Genomic DNA, 19,565 nt, shown 5'->3' with positions numbered 1-19,565 from the left:
TCTTAATGGGTTAACAGAAGATTTGATGCAGTAAACTTGAGTATCGTGACACTCACTCGATGAAGTACACCTCTCCCTTCTCGGTGTAGGCCATCTCCCAGTTATCCGGCAGGGGTCCGAGGTCGTCGTTCTCCTCCGGTTTGGGGCCCTCCGGCTTAGGGGACTGTCCGTCCTCTTTGGGGCCCTCGGGCGGCGCGTCCGCCGGGGCCACGCACTGTGCAGGGACGTCACCCGAAGCGTCCGTGCTCTTGTCTTCATGCTCGCTGGACTCTGCAAAGGAGGGCGTGAGGGGGTTGGCGGATGAGTCACGGCCAGTGGTGGAAAAAGTACTCAGATTTTCTACTTAAGTAAAAGTATCAATGCTGCAATGTAGAAGTACTCTGTTACAAGTAAAAGTCTAGAATTCTAAATTTACTTTAAAAAAAAAGTACAAAACGTATTGGCATCAAAATGTACTTAAAGAACCAAAAGTAAAAGTACTAAAATGTTTGAAAATAGCAGATCTACAAGCTCACAACGCGTCGCGATGCGACGCGTTGTGAGCTTGTAGATCGGCTATTTTCAAATAGCCTATGTATAAAATGAGGCTAAAGTGGTTAATGTATGTTTTATAATGAAATAATTTATATCTGCAAAGTAACTAGTAACTCAAGTTTTCAAATAATTGTAGTGGAGTAAAAGCACAATATGTGCCTCCGAGATGTAGTGTAGTAGAAGTAAAAGTATTGGAAATTGGAAATACTCAAGTAAAGTACAAATAACAAAAAATCGTACAGTACTTGAGTAAATGTACTTAGTTACTTTCCACCGCTGGAGTCAAGGCTGACATTATCACTCAGGAAGAAGAAGAGGGGATGAGACGAATGAGAGAGAGAGGGGAACGGAGGTGAAGAACGGAGAGGTAGAAGTCAGAGAGGAGGAAGGGTAGGAGACTATAATATAGGGAGCTGACTGATTGGCTGTCAGGGGACCAGAGGTGGGACCAGAAGAGAAAAAAGAGAAGGATATAGATTAGGGAATAGGTGGAGAAAAGTAATGACACGGGGGACAGAGAAAATATAGGGGATGAAGGGGATGAGAGAGAGAGTATGATTGAATAAAGGAAAAACAAAGAGAGAGAAAGCAAAGGCAAGAATATACAGATGGAGAGAAGCTAGCCTGGTGTGCCCTAGTTTGTGTCCCCTGTGTTGTGGTCGAGAGATGGTGTGTCCCTCTGTGTGTGTGTGTGTGTGTGTGTGTGTGTGTGTGTGTGTGTGTGTGTGTGTGTGTGTGTGTGTGTGTGTGTGTGTGTGTGTGTGTGTGTGTGTGTGTGTGTGTGTGTGTGTGTGTGTCTCCTAGAGAGGAACCGCTGGAGGCTGGGAGAGGGAAAACGAGGGGGAAATATTTAACCCATCGAGACCTGAAGCCGATTCTAAAAATGTCTTCTAAATCGTTAAAAAACAGTTTTCTGAAAAACCTATGTTTCTATGTCAGTGGTTCTCAATCGTTTTCATGTCGAGGACCACCAAAATTATATGTATTTGGCCACGGACCCCCATCTCAAAATGTTTTGTTCCAGGGACCCCCCCCCCCCCACCAAGAAGCAAAAATTTGAGTTAAAAATGTCAGTTTAAAAAATATATATATATTCAAAGATTTGCACATATTTTCACGATTTTTCAAAAATAGCAGATCTACAAGCTCATAGCGCGGCACTCGGTGCCGCGCTATGAGCTTGTAGATCTGCTATTTTTGAATAGCCCAAAGAAATCTAAAAAAATGACACGGGTGCTTCCCGGTCTTAAAGGGTTAATGGAGACTGGGAACCGGGAGATTCAGAGAGGTAGACGAAGGTAAGTGTGTGCTCTATTGATTTCCCCTCTTCAGCTCCTGTGGTCAGCCCCGCAATCTGGCCATTGATGGCCAGAGCAAACTCCCTGCCTAGGCTATAGCTGAAGCACAGCAAGCCCTCCCTCCACAGCTCCACAACGCAGCAGGAGGTGCAGCCCGATGGCAGCACGCGCCTGTCAGGGCTTTTCAACGAGTCAACTCTGGGAAATCGCCCGCCTCGGCCGCCACAAACATCAAGAGCAAAACGTTATGGCATCAACAGCACCTGAAGTAGTTTACAGCCACGGTTCTCAAAGTGGGGTCCGCGAAATAATTCAGATTATAATTATTCTTTTTTATTAACTCATTCCCTGTCTAGAACGACTAAAACGACTTTTTAAAAAATAAAAATAAATAAATATATATATTATTTTTTTTATTTATTTTTTTACTTTTTTTTTACTTTTTTTGACCCAAAGACCAAGGAGATATGATTTTTCGAAGATATAGACTCCCATCCACTTCCTTGTTAACTTAAAACTTGAAAATTCTGTATCTCGGCTCCTGAGTACTTTTTTTTTTTCAATGAAAAATCTTGGCAGTGTTCAAACGCGGCCAGAAATAATTCTGGCAGTGAATGAGTTAAAAAGAATAAATACATTTAGTTTTTTTTTTTTGTGATACGAAATGTGAGCTTACCATAGTCACAGTAATCCTTAATCATATTCCATCATATTCAAGGGCTTTTGCAGAGAAATGAGACAGACCACTCACTTTCAAATTAGAGCACTGCAGAGGGCAGGTGTGTTTGTCTGTGTACAGCTGACGCTCGTTGACGCTCGTTAATGTTGTTAATGGCATCATTGATTTTGATTGAAACGTTTTTAATACAAATCGTTCCAATGGTATCTAAATGTACACATGTAGTTCTAAGTATATGCTTGTACTTAAGCCTTGGATTCATGAAAACGTTTATGTTTTTGACGCATTCCTGAGCCAATAATTGATGACCGGGTGTATTTCCGGTAGGAGACTCAAAGAGACTCCTTTGTGTCTCCTACTGGATATATTAGCATCTTTCCGCCGGCAATCAAATTATTGGCTTAGGAATGCGACAAAAACAAAAAGATCTCAAATTCAATGCTTCATGGAGTGTGTAATTGATAGAAAATAAGTAATCTTTTGGATGAACTACTTCTTTAAGCTCAAAAACCTTATCTTCTATGGCACTTCCTTATCAAAAAGCCGCCACCTGGAATGGCTTAAGACAAATTGAATTGAAGTTGATGAGGGTAAAGAAATGGATCCACACAAATTGTCATGCAGTTCTGGTGACTACTTTACTGGCGAGAGTTAGGATGTGGATGAATACAAATCTAATGCCTTTTTGAATCACCTCCTCATCACTCCATATCATTCACTAAGGGACTGTGTGTGTGTGTGTGTGTGTGTGTGTGTGTGTGTGTGTGTGTGTGTGTGTGTGTGTGTGTGTGTGTGTGTGTGTGTGTGTGTGTGTGTGCGTGCGTGCGTGTGTGCGTGCGTGCGTGCTGTTTTTTGAAAAAACGTATGTTTCTATGTCAGTGGTACTCAAACATTTTCATGTCAAGGACCCCAAAATGTATATGTATTTGGTCGAGGACCCCCATCTCAAAATATTTTTTCCAGGGACCCCTAGAAGCAAAGATTTTAGTTAAAAATGTTTGCTTTAAAACAATATATATTCAAAGATTTGCACACAAAAATAGCAGATCTACAAGCTTGTAGCGCGGCACTATGAATGTGCTTAGGGAATAATAATATTTGTATTGAATACATACATGAGATACCTTCACATTTGTCTCATTCAGAATCTTGTTCTGGAATGTTGAAAGGTAATAATAATAAAGCGCTGAAATGTATAAAGATATGTCGGTGTTGCATGTGAATGTTCTGTAGCATGACAAATGGCAGCCAATGAACGCTGAACTTGGTTGGTGTGGACTGTGGGTGCATGGGAGCTGACAGGTCTGGGAAAGTATGACAAATACACACATTTCACTCAGGTAAACTAGTTAGTTTACCTGTGAAGTGACCCAACTGGAACTGTTCGTTTTTAGCCAATTCAGACAGAGAACGCATCTGTGTCATTTTAAGATTTCTTTGGCCATTCAAAAATAGCAGATCTACAAGCTCATAGCGCGGCACCGAGTGCCGCGCTATGAGCTTGTAGATCTGCTATTTTTTTTTGAAAAGTCGTGAAAATGTGTGCAAATCTTTGAATATCTATTTTTCCATAGCGATCCCTGGGGGTCCCTGGAACAAAATATTTTGAGATGGCGGCCAAAATTCCTATAATTTTGGGGGCCCTTGACATGAAAACGTTTGAGAACCACTGATTATAGCAACATCATTTCTTCTTTCAAAAAACTGTTAGGATTTAGAAGACATTTGTAGAATCCCCCCAGAAACAAAGATTTGAGTTACAAATGTTTGCTTTGAAAAATGTATATTATTTGCTCAAATTTTCACTATTTAAGAAACCTAAAAAAGACACAAGATTCTTTACCGGTCTGGAAGGGTTAATAAGGTATGCTCTCCAGGTAAGTGCAATACAGTATATCCCTATACGGTATCTCTTCATGCCATCTGGGATGGGACAGTGTAATGATGACTAGACCTAACGTCGCATGACACGTGCGGAAAAACGTGAATAATCCTGCATTAAATTCATGATACTGTACCATATAATTTGCACTAACAGCAGTCAGCGATTATTCATGCTGTCCACATCATGCGATTAGTGTAGTCTTACAACACACTTCCATGCCCGGTCAGAGCTATGCAATAACTCAAAGGTGTTAAGCTGCCATAAATTCATTTAAAAAAAGACCAACCGCTGTTGCTAGGTAGCCGCGCTATGGGAGACTACTGTGACTTAGTAAAGGACTGTGGACTTTTTTGTAGATGGGAGTGTGTGTGACCTTGCATAAAGAGGACACGGTGATCTACACAATAAAAACTAAAAGTGCACTCCTCTGCGCGCAGGTCTCCGCCAGGCTGGGTTGCCTACCCTGGGCCCGCAACCTTTGGAGTATGAAGTCGGTCATAGCCAATCGGAATGGAGTATGACAAATCGTGCCACTTTGAAAGCCAATCATAGCTGATTGTAATGGAATGTGACCAATCTGACCGATACATCTTGATCTTGTGACCACAGAGATTTGCGTACCGATTTGTGTGAGGTTTGGACAAAATCCGTAGCAGTAATAGCAAAAAGAAAACAAGAAAAGCAAAATGGCTGAAAATCTTGTCAAAAATAGACGTGTCATAATCCAAGGAATCCAGGGAATTACATTCTTTTAATGCAAAACCTCTGAGTTATAAGCCAAAACATGGAAATTTGGCCTGCTGGGAGTGGGGGCGTGGTGCAAAGTTTCATGTCAATTGCTCCAAGGGTGACTGCTCACAGACGGACGGACGGACGGACAGGAGTGAAAACATAGTCTCAGAAAACAAAAAGGTATTAATTTAACTCTTGAGAGTGTAAAAGTACAGGTCCCTTGGCACAGGCGTAAAAAGTTCCTGCCCACCACCATGCATGCAGAGGGGTTTGAATTCTCAGCGGTGCATCCGACTAGGCGTTCCGACAAAACATTGGCCGTGTTCGCAGGAGGGAGGGCAGAAAGGGAGGGCGATCTCTGACGCGGCAATGGCAACAACAGCTACAGGTTGGTCAGGGTGCCTAGCTTAGCTGTTCACTGGGGTGTGGAAGTGGGAGGAATAGCTTGTTCGTCTGCATGTATTACATCCTCCCAGTGAAACTACACGCTGTCAGGTGGAAACAAGTGGCCTTGACACCGCATGTATCAGGGAGGAGACATGGTTTCCTGTGCTCTCTCCCTAGGACCAACTGTAGGAGCTGTAGCAGTGACAGTCAGCGACTTGTTTGTGCAAAAGAAAAACGAGAGAAGAAAGTGTGTGTGACCATCTTTTTCTTTTGTTTTTCTTCTGGTGGTGACAGGGGCTTGCTATTTTGTCTTCATGTGTGCTTGCGATGCTCTTGCTCTGCTCTGTAATGTTAGTGTTAAGCCATTAAAACCGGGAAAGCATCAAATCATGATGTCTCTGTACAAAGCACAACAATGTACATGTATGGAATAGTAATTTAGAAAAAAAAGATTCTAAGACTCAAAATCAGATGTTGTGCCTCACTTTGAGACTTGGTTATCTGAACTTACCTGTATATTACATATGGAGAAAATTCAATATGACATGATGGACGATTCAAACGATTCAAAAGATTTTTAGTTTTTAAGTTTGAGAACTACTGGTTTAGAAGGCATTTGTGGAATCGGCCCAAGGTCTTAATGAATTAATGTATATCTAAAGACTAAAAACTTAAATCCTCCATGGCAGTCATTTGTCACCCAGGATAGGGGCAGCAGCTGATTGTCTAAACCAGGGGTCTTCAACAGGGGGTCCGGGACCCCTAGGGGGTCCTCAGAGCTACTATAGGGGGTCGGCCAAATCTTTGTGTGATAGGATTGAGTTTTTTGACATGAACCACTTGTCTTGAACCCTAGAATTCCTTTTCTGAGGGGAACATTAGCCGAAAATAGCCGATCTACAAGCTCTCAACGCCTCGCAGCGCGAGGCGTTGAGAGCTTGTAGATCGGCTATTTTCGGCAAAGACTTTAATCTGAAACACAATTGTACACAATATAGAGTAGGGGGTCCCTGCTTCATCTCTCTCTCAGCTAGGGGCGTCCTTGGCCTGAAAACGTTGAAGACCCCTGCTCTAAACTCAACGCCAGTGACAAAATACATCGGGAGAAAAAAAAGTCCTTCAACGTGTTCACTGTGTCCTACGTCTTGTCTGTGGAGACGAGGGGGCGAGGGGGCTCACCTGGGGTGACGGCCACGCCGTTGCCGTTGACCACGACGGGCCTCTCCTCCTCCTCTTCCTCGGGAGGCTCGACGCTGGCCTTCTCCATGTTGCTGACCGACTTGTTGCGTCTCCTCTTGCCCTCGGAGCTGGGTCTGGCGCCGGGCAGCAGCTGGTCCGTTACATTCAGCAGGGCGCTGCAGGGCTCGGCGGGTGGCTTGGGCGTGCCGTAGTAGTTATCTGTAAACCAGGGGAGATGGAAGCAAACCACGTGACCACGTGCACGTGTGTGTGTGCACAAAACGCGTGTACACGCGCATACGTGGAGGTAGGTCACACGTGTGTGTGTGTGTGTGACGAAAATACACAAACGAGAGAGAGAGAGAGAGAGAGAGAGAGAGAGAGAGAGAGAGAGAGAGAGAGAGAGAGAGAGAGAGCAAGCAGAGGAGAGAGAGAGTGAGACACATTTGCATGTTGCATGTTTAACATGACACAAGCTTGCATTTTGTATACGTTAGCCTGGTAAACCCTCCCTCCGGAAATCTCATTTCCATTTGATTTCAGGAAGGAGTCTGGTCTGAAACGCCTTTCTGCAATATTGGCTGTGGGCTGGAGTTGGGCGGGAGTAATACCGTTGACTGACAACCCCTTCAACCAATGATCGTTTTTCCCCTTCAGCCAATCAGCAGTTCATTTTGACGAGCTCCAGACTATGTGACGCAACGGGACTTTTGGGACGGCCATGCCCAAAATAGGTTGCCTTATTGGGATACATGCGTGTCACTCCCCGCCCCTGCCGGTTCTCTAAATTTATATTTTTAAATAGGCTCTGTCATGATTAATTGACCACATATATGAAGTTAAACAACTAAATTCTATCCAAACGATATGTTAATAGTAAATTCCGTGCCTCAAAAAAGAAGTTTGAGACCGTTTTAAGAACGAAACTAAGAAGTGACGGCACTCGGACAACAACAATGGCTGCCGTTCGTCTTTTGTCGGCGGCTCTCAGGCTGCACTCGGGTTCATTCAGGCTCACTCGAACTCGCCACCTGATTGGCCAACTGTCGCTGTCAATCACAGAACAATGAGCGACGACGCTGATAGGCTCGTCGGCTCGGCGAGCAGAGCGATTATTGGAGAAAGGCGTTTCAGACCAGACTCCTTCCTGAAATCAAATGGAAATGAGATTTCCGGAGGGAGGGTTTACCAGGCTATGTATACGTAGCCTTTGGCCACAGAATTCTACAGCAGTAATTTCTCAACCTTTTTAACTTCAAGGATCCCCAGTTTGACAAGCATTAGGCCATGGATCCCCATTTGATATGTTTATTAGGGATGCCCGATACTATCGGCCTCCCGATAGTATCGGGCCGATATCAGCATAAAAAAATAATATCGGAAAATATCGTTTTTTGAAACTTTTATTTATTTATTTATTTTATTTTAAATAAGTTACAGGAGTTCTTACTGTATGAAATGTGAGCTTACCATAATCACAGTAATCGTTAATCATATTCCATCATATTCAAGGGCTTTTGCAGAGAAAGCCAATCACTCTCAAATTAGAGCACTGTAGAGGGCAGGTGTGTGTGTGTCTGGGTCCAGCTGACGCTCGTTGACGCTCGTTAATGTTATAGGCATCAGAGCAATTATGCCTCTGCACTGTCAAATAGGCCAACATCTAATCTAAGATTAGTGGGACTCATTCAAATGGCAACCAGTGAGTCCCAGGACTCACTTTATTGAAAACCTAACAGATTAGATTTATTAGATATTATATTGATATTATAGATCTTTTATTTTAGTATATATTTGATGTTGTTACCTGACAATTAGTTGACTTTTGGTGAAAAAGCCCGCATTTATCGGTATCGGTTGATATCGGTATCGGAAATTAGGAGTTGGACAATATCGGTATATCGGTTATCGGTAAAAAAGTCAATATCGAACATCCCTAATGTTTATCTCCTCTATCCCAACCCCAATTTAACTCTGAGGGCCCTTTGTTGGCAATGCATGGTTCGAGGCGCAGAGACCGAGTGCAAATTGTGGGTGCTGTTAGCCCATTAAGACCTGAGGCCGCGTCTAAAAAAAGTTCTAAATCCTAAAAAAAAAAAGGGGAAAAAATATAAAACATATATTTTCACGATTTTTCAAAAATAGCAGATCTACAAGCTCGTAGCGCGGCACTCGGTGCCGCGCTATGAGCTTGTATATCTGCTATTTTTGAATAGCCAAAGACATCTAAAGTGACACAGATGCGTTCCAGGTATCAATGGGTTAAAAGGGGTCGCATTATTTGAGCGTAAACAGAGCGCACAGCGCTACCGGGTGGAGTTAAGGCTCTGAATTAGTTTTGGGCGTGTTGAGGGCGTTACATTAATTTAACCAATCAGAGTGTCTATTACCATTCCCTTCAATAAGAGAAGCTGTGCTTCAGCTAGCTAGGCGCACTTGGTATTTAGATTGGATCCGGTGCTTAACCCATTGATACCTGGAACGCATCTGTGTCACTTTAGATGTCTTTGGCTATTCAAAAATAGCAGATATACAAGCTCATAGCGCGGCACCGAGTGCCGCGCTACGAGCTTGTAGATCTGCTATTTTTTGAAAAATCGTGAAAATATTTTTTTTATATTTTTTTTTTAGGATTTAGAACTTTTTTTAGACGCGGCCTCAGGTCTTAATGGGTTAAACACGCTGATGTGTCGTTTGTTTTACGTCGGTGGAATACTCATGGTTGAAACTAGGTTACAGTTTGTGAATTTAATTATGTTGCCGTGCCGCCGTGAGGTCTTATAGTTGTTGTTTGAGCGTGTTATCTGTGTGTACTGTTGCGTTCTTTAGTGCAGTGGTTCTCAAACTTTTTCATGTCAAGGACCCCCAAATTTACACTTATTAGCCCACGGACCCCCGATTTGAAAAGATACACTAGGGACCCCCATAAGAAGATATTTTAACATTTCTAGCTGTGCTTCTCACCCATTTTCATTTCAAGGACCCCCAGTTTGACATGCATTAGGCTACGGACCCCATTTGATGGCATTTCTATCTTTGGGACCCCAATCTATATTGCAAAATCAATCTCAATTTAACTCTGAGAGTGTACAAATGTGTACACTCTCTGAGTTACAGACCCATAAGGGTCCATTTGGTTCCTAACTATCTATCATTTAGCTGGGGACCCCCTGGAACCCCCTCAAGGACCCCTCACTTTGAGAACCAATGCTTTAGTGCGCCTGCAGGTGTGTCAAGGCACAGCATATGTTCAGTAGGTCGCTATAATCCATACAGTTCATTAATCGGTAAAATAATAGTGTCCCAATATATAAAACTCTGACAGTGCATTCAATTCAAATTTAGGCTATTAGGCTGGGTGTGGCTGTTCAACCATTGGTATCCTATTATAATTCTAGTAAGCTCACGGTGGTGGTTGGTGGTTGGTGGTAGGTGGTTGGTGGTAGGGTGGACTCTTGATCAAACTGCGCATGCGTCGTTGTGTGCCAGGTTTCGCGAGAGAAACAAGCAGCGAGGTCTATGAAAACGAGGCCAAACCAAACGAACCCTATAACACCAACATTGGCCCTAAAGCGCTTACAATCGGCGGACATGGCAACACCGACGCCGACGCTACACCATAGACCCCGCCCACTCTCTGCTGTGGAAAGTAAACACTCCAGATTTGTTTCCCCACACACGATGCACATTAGCTCCGTAAAGAACGGTTCTATGTCGTTCTCTTCCAGGATCGGGCGAACGTCCGCCAAGGCTCCGCTGTTTACCCTTTTGTATACATCGTATCCCAAAACTAATGGTAGATTCTAAACCGCACGGATGTTTAGCAAACCAACTTAATATGAGCCGTTAGCGTGATGCTAAGCTAACGGACGTTTGGCGCTAGCATGCGGCTAACGCTAATGCTAACGTCGTCATCGTGACTTAATCAACAATGTAAACATTTCATCAACAAACTTTATGAACCTTACTGTGGTTAATATTATCAGTGCTACCCAAGTAGTCCATTGAAAAGTACTATTTTGGTGTATTTTGTGTATTGTAACTACTTGGACACTGTAACTTAATGGTAGCTGGGGCGACGCGTTGTTGGCTCATGGTTCAGAATGCCTCATGGGTATTGTAGTCATTTTCTGCTATTTCGGTTCTACTGTGATAGACTGTGCTACATTACCTGCTGTTTAATTGTGAATCATATATGCTATGAATATATGGTAATACAATGTTTATGTTCCTGTATTTCCAGGTTTATGACCTGTGTCATCTATGACCTGTGTGTCATCTGTGTGTCCAGTACTTTGTACTGTGTTGGTTAAAAATAAAACTACAAAAAGACAAAACACGAGTTGTGACAAAGACGTGTGATTCTCTGATTAATGTTGTTAGTGGTGTAAAATGCCATCAAAAAATATACTCAAGCCTGCTGCAGGGCATCAGAAAATAGCAAGCCTATTTTGCTATTTTATATAGCAATTTTTATATATATATATATATATATATATATATATATATATATATATATATATATATATATATATATATATATATATATATAACTATAACAACATAGTATTTATATATCCGTTTTTATATTTATATTTTGCTATATTAAAATAGCAAGCCTATATTGGTGCTATTTAATGTACTTATATACTGTTCTATGTTTGCATATAATTTGCAAATATTAAAGATTTGGAATTGTGTAGATTTCTTTCAGAGACATGTATGGACTGTTATATCTTGAACATTTATTCATTTCCACTTACCAGACCCTTTTTTTATGGTAAAAATGAGCATAAAAAGCAAAATACAGAATTCAGAAATATTAAAATGGAAAAAACAGAATTTGGGAAAAAAATAAAACGGATTTCATATGGCTCTTGCCGCGACGGGACGCGCGCGGGGGAGAAACCGCGCGACAGGACGTGCATTAACCCCACGTTTGCAACGACTTTCGTCTGCACCCTTCACCGGGTATGGTCTAGTTTAGATAACAGACTGGAGGAGAAGCAAACCATTTTCTGCTGTGGAAAATGTAAAGTGTGGGGCCATCTAGCAGCAAACAAATCCATGTTATCTTGACATATCAACTTAATAAATCACTCGCTCATTTTCAGCTACATTCTTCTTCGTTCAAACCACACATTAAAGCACAAGACGTGCGTCCCCGTGTGTCCTTGTGTCGGAGCTCCATGGATACGACTGTTAACCCATTGAGACCTGAAGCCGATTCTACATGTCTCCTAAATCTCAACAGTATTCTGAAAAACGTATGTTTCTATATCAGTGGTGCTCAAACCTTTTCATGTCAAGAACCCCCAAAATTATATGTATTTGGCCGCAGACCACCATCAAAATATGGTGTTACAGGGACCCCCCAGAAACAAAGATTTGAGTTAAAAATGTTCTCTATATATATTTCAAAGATTTGCACACATTTTCATGATTTTTCAAAAATAGCAGATCTACAAGCTCATAGCGCGGCACTCGGTGCCGCGCTATGAGCTTGTATATCTGCTATTTTTGAATAGCCCAAAGTGTAAAATAATGTTTTTTTTGCTCAAATCTAAAAATGACACAGTTCCAGGTCTCAATGGGTTAACTGCTGTGTCCATTGAGCAGAGACAGATAAAGAAAGCCAGGTATGGGCCATTTGTGTTCCGTATTTGTCCATATTAATAAAGAGGTGTTTTAATCCCGTCTGTGCCGGAAGTAATGAGTGTATAGTGGCACTGTTGAAGCAGGTGAAAGCCGGTATTATACTCGATGGAAATGTGGAAATACATTTGACATTCAGGCATGAATAGATGGGATTAAAACACCTCTTTATTGAACAATACGGAGGAATAATACGGAACACAAAGGGACCTTACGGTCGGGTAACTTCCAAGGCTTTAGGGTAAGCACTTGATATTCTGTATTAGTAGCACATGTAGGGGAAAGTACAGGCATTAAATTGCAGTGGTTATTTAATGTCAACATTGATTACAAAATGAAATAATAATAATCTCTGTGTCAGCCTTGGTTCAAGGCCACAGACCTGTAATGGTCCATTTTGCTAATAAAAAACAATCATTTAGATCAGGGGTCTTCAATGTTTTCAGGCCAAGGACCCCCTAGCTGAGAGAGAGATAAAGCAGGGACCCCCTCTATATTGTATAAAATTGTGTCTCAGATTAAACTTTTTTTGTTTACGTGGTCTGCTCTTTTTTCCCTCTTCACCTACGCCTCTTTGCCAAAAATAGCAGATCTACAAGCCCACAACGCCTCGCAGCGCGAGGCGTTGTGAGCTTGTAGATCTGCTATTTTTGGCTAAAGTTCTCCTCAGAAAAGGGATACAAGGGTTCAAGTGGTTAAGGTAAAAAAAATAATCATATCACACAAAGATTTGGCGGACCCCCTGTAGTAACTCTGAGGACCCCCTACCCTAGGGGTCCCGAACCCCCTGTCGTAGAACCCTGATTTAGATCCTCTGGTACCCCTTCAAGAACCCCCGAACCTCACGTTCAGAACCACTGCCCTATAGCACCTATAGAGCACCGAAGTCCTGACGTCACTGCCAGTAGAGGGCGCATTCCGTAGCTTCATGGCTTTACTTTTTGTATTGATATCCTCATTGGGGAATCTTAGATTGCTTCATATAAGAACTGTGTTCCAAAAATAAACACACCACCCTGGCGTTTTTACTCATATGGATATGAAGCATCGACTGAAGGTGTAAATGTACACATTTACCCAAAGAGTAACACAATATAAACACTAGAAACGAGTCAAACAACCCAAAGACTACATTTCCCATGAACGCGGCTGCTGTGGGGACAGTGATTTCAAACCCGGAAGTAGTAGTTCTTAAGACTTTTAAGGCAGAATTCATTCCATTTTCGCCAGAAACAGGCTGTATCAAATATGAATGAATATCATAAACCATGCAGAGCCACCCCCCCTGACAGAAACGCCAGGGTGGTGTGTTTATGTTTGGAACACAGTTCTTATATGACGTGATCTAAGATTCCCAAATGGGGATTTCAACACAAAAAATAAAGCCACGACCCCTGGAACAGCGCCCTCTACTGGCAGTGACGTCAGACTTCGGTGCTCTAAAGCACATAACTCCCCAGTGAGAGAAAAGACGTCAACAAAGCAATGAGCACAACTACTTTTCAATTTAACCCATTAAGACCTGGAACTGTGTCATTTTTTGATTTGAGCTAAAAAGCATTATTTTACACTTTGGGCTATTCAAAAATAGCAGATATACAAGCTCATAGCGCGGCACCGAGTGCCGCGCTACGAGCTTGTAGATCTGCTATTTTTGAAAATTCGTGAAAATGTCTGCAAATCTTTGAATATATATATTTTTAAAGCGAACATTTTTAACTCAAATCTTTGCTTCTGGGGGTCCCTGGATCAATATATTTTGATGGGGGTCCGCAGCCAAATACATATAATTTTGGGGGTCCTTGACATGAAAAAGATTGAGCACCACTGATATAGAAACATACGTTTTTCAGAAAACTGTTGGGATTTAGGAGACATGTAGAATCGGCTTCAGGTCTCAATGGGTTAATATTAAAAAAGGAAAAACATGTTTTCAAGTTGTTTAGTTACTGACTGTAATAATCTTTCCCCCCACTGGTTCCTATTTTGTAACAAAAAAAAAAGAAGAAAAACATTCTGTCTGTGCAAATGAAAATGACAAGAAATGAGAGTGTGTTGTACATTTTGGTGACAGCCAGGGGCTTGTTATTTGGGCTTTTGTGCGCTTGCAAAGATTTGAACTTATTCCACCATGGCACTCATTTTGTCAGACAGGTTAGGGGACGAGAGGCAGCAGCTGAATGCCTAAACTCAACATCAAAACAGCAAACACAAAACAGATCCGAGGATAAACAAAAAACGCAGACAGAATAACAGAATGGCATGATGGTCCACCGAGAGAGGAGGGAGAGGAGTGCCTGTTGTTGACATCCTGTTCTGTGTTAACTTAACCCATTGAGACCTGAAGCCGATTCTACATGTCTCCTAAATCTCAACAGTTTTCTGAAAAACATATGTTTCTATATCAGTGTTGCTCAATCTTTTTCATGTCAAGGACCCCCAAAATGATATGTATTTGGCCGCCGACCCCCATCAAAATATTTTGTTCCAGGGACCCCCAGAAGCAAAGATTTGAGTTAAAAATGGTCGCTTTAAAAAAATATATATTTCAAAGATTTGCACACATTTTCACGATTTTTCAAAAATAGCAGATCTACAAGCTCGTAGCGCGGCACTCGGTGCCGCGCTACGAGCTTGTATATCTGCTAATTTTGAAAAGCCCAAAGTGTAAAATAATGCTTTTTAGCTCAAATCTAAAAATGACACAGTTCCCTCACACTCCCTCTTTTTTTGGTGTTTCGTCCGGGTGGGCGTGGTTATATATGCCTAAACCTAACCCTATCCCAGTGTGGCGCCCAAACTTTTTTGGTCGTGACCCAAGAGACAAATTTGATGTCTCCCCGGGACCCAAACTAGTGAAAACAGCAGACGCGTTGTGAGCTTGTAGATCTGCTATTTTCACTATTTATAAAGTTTTTTTTATGTATTTTTTGATGGAATTCAGATTTTGTATGAATAATTGTGAAAAAATAAATGAAAAAATGAATTGAAAACAGTTTGAAATATAGATATTTTTAAATAAGAAGTAAAAAAAAACGACCCACTGTTTGGGAACCACTGCCTTAAAGGACAACTTTGGTTTTTTACAACCAAGGTTTATATTTTAGCTTGTAATTAAAGCAAATAAATGATGAGTGTAATTTTTTTTCCATTTACTGCTTTCTATAGTTTTAGCATTTTTTGCGATATTTTTTACAGTGGGCGGGGGCATTCTGTCCGGTGGCTAAATATGCTTTTTTTACACAATAAAAAAGGTCAGGCTGTCTGAGATGGCCAGATGTGAGTTATTGGGGGCTAGAAGAGCTACTGTAAATAATAATAAAGAAAACGCCGGGTTAATGTGTTAAAAAAATACATATTTAGCTAACGGACAGAATGCCCCCGCCCACTGTGAAAACACTGTAAAAAAGATTGGGAAAATTGCTAAAACTATAGAAAGCAGTAAATTTAAATGTTTTAACACTCATCTTTTATTTACTTTAATTACAATCTAAAACATAAACATTGGTTGTAAAAAACCAAAGTTGTCCTTTAACCTAACCTCAAAACCACGCCCACCTGGGCAAAACACTTGGGAAAGAGAGACTCCGGAACCGTGAACACACGAGCTGGGAGCTAAAGCTCATGTCAAGCCCGACAAACGTCGGTTTGCCTTTTTGCACTCTTCGACACTCATGCACACACCCACACACTAATTCACTCAATGTCTATCTCTCTCACACGCTCACACTCACACATGCACTCTTCCCGAGACAATTTCACTCATTTTACAGGGTTTCTTATTTTTGCTGACTCATCAGACATCTCCTGTGCTCACCAATCAGTTATCAAAGTGTGCCGCCATTTCTCTAGCATACAGCTGTCTTCCAGTGTGGTTCAGACTATAGTGTCTGTGAAAGAATGTTCACTTACTACTGTAAGTATTGACACTGTGTTTCTCTCTCTTTCTTTCTGCCTCAGCGTTGGCCTGTTCAGAACCAACTCCACAGCTCTGGGCGGATCCCCAAGCTTGCAGTATTCCTAGTTCCGTCTGTAATAAAATGTTGGGCATTTAGCTGACACACTAACAACAACAGTTCCATCATTTGATCACTTGCGATATTAGCACCATCTGTGACCTCCCGTAGCTCGGGCCTTCCCATCCAGAACTGGGGTGCCGATCAAAACTGTGTATTTTTCTTTTGAACTATTTCCCGGTGTCTAATTTAACACGGAAGCGTGCTCCCGATCTGCAGATCGAGGACGCTCTTCTGTGTCAAAGGCTTTGGCATAAGCTCTTAAAAACCCAATTTAAACATTTGTTTCAGCGGCATATAATTTTACCAACCTGTCTTTACTACAGACATCTGTAGGCCTTTAAGGTTTTGACACAAAATTGGAAAATAGGTCAAAAATACACAGTTTTGCCCCTTACACACCTGCAAGGGGGCATTTGGAACCCCCTCACGGAACCATTAGGGTACCTGGACCACACTTTGAGACTCACCGGTGTAGCAGAATGTTTCCAGTGAGCCAACATGCACGATATCAGCACCCTGACTCTGTTTGACCAGAAGAGGAACAGAGCCTCAATTAGTATAATTGGTAAGACCTGTGAAGGAAATAAGAAATAGGCCCAATTTCTTTCCAATATGGCTGCTGCGCATAGAGCCTATTCTCCATTCCCCCGTCCATCTGCACTCAGGTAGACACACTGCCTGTGCAATATAAACAGGCACCAGTGGTGTAAAGTTTGTTTTTGTAGCATTCCTAAGCCAATAATGTGATTGGAGAACAAAAAAAGTGAACAAAAAAATCTCCATGAATTCAAGGCTTCATGGGGTGTGTAATTGATAGACAATAAAAGTAATTATTTGGGTGAACGACTCCTTTAAGCACCTTGTCAAAGCTCTGGTCAGACTGGCGGTTGATGAGTCGCTCGCAGCAGGTGGTTAATTGCCGTCTATTGTTTTCTTATGGACTATAATGTGAACTCCTGGAATCCTCCAATCGTCTGTGGGGGTCCCAGTAATATGTATTTGTCGTTAAAGAGTACTTACTGTAGTATAACATGGTAGACTAGCAGTAGTTGTTTTTTTGCGCAAATTCAATGGATTGGAGACCATAGCTTTGGTGGTCAGCCTCACCCAACTGGGGATTAGCCGTGAGACCAAGGCTTCAACTGGGAATTCTTTCCCCATTAGACTTATTTCCAGAATTTCAACCCATTAAAACCGGGAACGCATCCGTGTGTCATTTTAAGATGTCTTTGGCTATTCAAAAATAGCAGATCTACAAGTTCATAACGCGGTACACAGAGTGCTGCTATGAACTTGTAGATCTAGGCTAATAGCCGATCTACAAGCTCACAACGTTGTGAGCTTGTAGATCTGCTATTTTCAAACATTTGAGTACTTTTACTTTTGGTACTTTAAGTCCATTTTGATACCAATAGTAAATTTGTAACAGAGTACTTCTACATTGCAGTATTGATACTTTTACTTAAGTAAAACATTTGAGTGCTTTTTCCACCACTGTTAGAGAGTAAGAAAAAGAAGGAGGACAACTAAAAGTTGGGCTAGCATGTTATCAGTGTGGAGACAGAGGCTCCCCCAGAGGGTGAACGTTCAGCCAAGGGGAGGCAGTGCTTTGGTGTCTCTGCCATTGGTCTGTATGACCAGCAGAAGGCCAGGACAGCGCGTCTGAATTTGGTTAGGCAACTGATAAGCCACATTGGCTCGAAGACAAAACCAACATGGACGGACTGGTAGCGTTGAAAAACTATGACGAAAAATGTTCGTCGACTACCCTTTTTTCACTGACGAAAACGAAATAAAAACGAAATAAAAACTAAGCTACGATGATTACAACTATGACTAAATATATTGACAATTTCGTCAACAAATAAAACCTAGACTAAAATGTTAGTGAGGGATCTAGTGGAGAAGAGATCCAGTAGAACTAAAAGACAAGTCATTTTATGTTCGGTTGCGCTCGGGTGTTGCGCTCTGAAAATAGCAGATCTACAAGCTCACAACGTGTCGCGCTGCGACGCGTTGTGAGCTTGTAGATCGGCTATTTTCAGCATGCAACCAAGTGTAAAATCAGCCATTACGACGCCATCAAGGCACCGCCAACATACATTTTAGTCGACTAAATCAACTGCAGATTTAGTCGAGTATTATCTTAGGATATTTAGTCGACTAAAACTAGACAAAATCTAAAACATTTCAGATGACTAAAATACGACTAAAACTAAATGGAATGTTAATTCAAAAGACTATGACTAAAACTAAATCAAAATATGCTGTCAAAATCAACACTGGTTGTCTTTCTGGTTGTCTTTCATCTGAAATGGCCAATCCTTGAGCAGCACCGGCCCACAGACCAGACAGACAGACATCACACTGGCCCACTGGCTTGTCTTTCATCTGAATACCGGCCTAGTAGTAGTGGCTCAATCACAGGCTATACGGGGGCTTGGAGGTCTGTGAGCAAAGAGAGAGAGAGGGAGAAACAGCGCCTGACACTAGCTCACACATGAGCTCCCATGTAAAGGAGACAGCCAAGGAGGTGATCTGGTAAGCAAGCACAAGAACAGAAGGACTGCATGTCTTCCTTATCCAACATCTATAGCATGGATAAGCATGCTAGATGAAATGGTTTGTATCACAAAAAGGGTTCAGAATGGTTGCTTAGCTATCTGAAGAACGTTAAATAGCAAACTGCATGTTGTGTGGTGTGTTGCAACTATGTCTACATCTAAAGTATGGCATTAATACTAATCATGTACTATCCTAATTGCTTGATTAGTTGCTTTATTAACCACTTAAGCCCTATTTTATACTTTATTTTTGCATGACATAATTACAATATGATTGCAATGTGCAATTGAAAGATTAGTCATATTATGACTAATCTTTCAATTGCACATTGCAATTGCTGTGTCCTTGTAGATGTGCTATTTTTGCAATTAATGAAAATTTCCTCCAATAATGACATCCCCAAAACCAGGACACCAGGGTTAATTTGGTTAAAGTGTCATGCATCTTTCCTGGTGCCCAGGAAGACCATATGGGCTTAAAGGACATTAATATAAATATGCCTTTGAGGCTTCAGTCTTTCTTTCCCTGTGACGTTGAAAAGAAATTGATCGATGATACTGCACTTGTGCGTGTATTGCACGGACGGTGTAGGCTAGGGTGTACTGTGTGCACCCGTAAGTGCAGTATGTGGA

The 19,565-nt window shown here is 41.7% G+C and overlaps 1 protein-coding gene across 1 annotated transcript in view; it reads right to left on the bottom strand.

Moving 5' to 3' along the window:
• LOC311040288 (membrane-associated guanylate kinase, WW and PDZ domain-containing protein 2-like) overlaps positions 1-19,565 on the bottom strand; it is a 323,523-nt gene that overhangs the window by 138,366 nt on the left and 165,592 nt on the right. Inside the window, exons 4-5 of the mRNA XM_084050480.1 lie at positions 6,695-6,913; positions 57-270 (exon numbers count right to left, since the gene is read on the bottom strand). Coding sequence (XP_083906606.1) covers positions 57-270; positions 6,695-6,913 — 433 coding nt within the window. The remainder of the gene's footprint in view (positions 1-56; positions 271-6,694; positions 6,914-19,565) is intronic.

The sequence above is a fragment of the Gymnoscopelus microlampas genome (assembly GCF_963454915.1).
Source record: "Gymnoscopelus microlampas genome assembly, chromosome: 23".
In the NCBI taxonomy this organism is placed as follows: Eukaryota; Metazoa; Chordata; class Actinopteri; order Myctophiformes; family Myctophidae; genus Gymnoscopelus; species Gymnoscopelus microlampas.
This window is presented reverse-complemented; position numbering and strand designations above follow the sequence as displayed.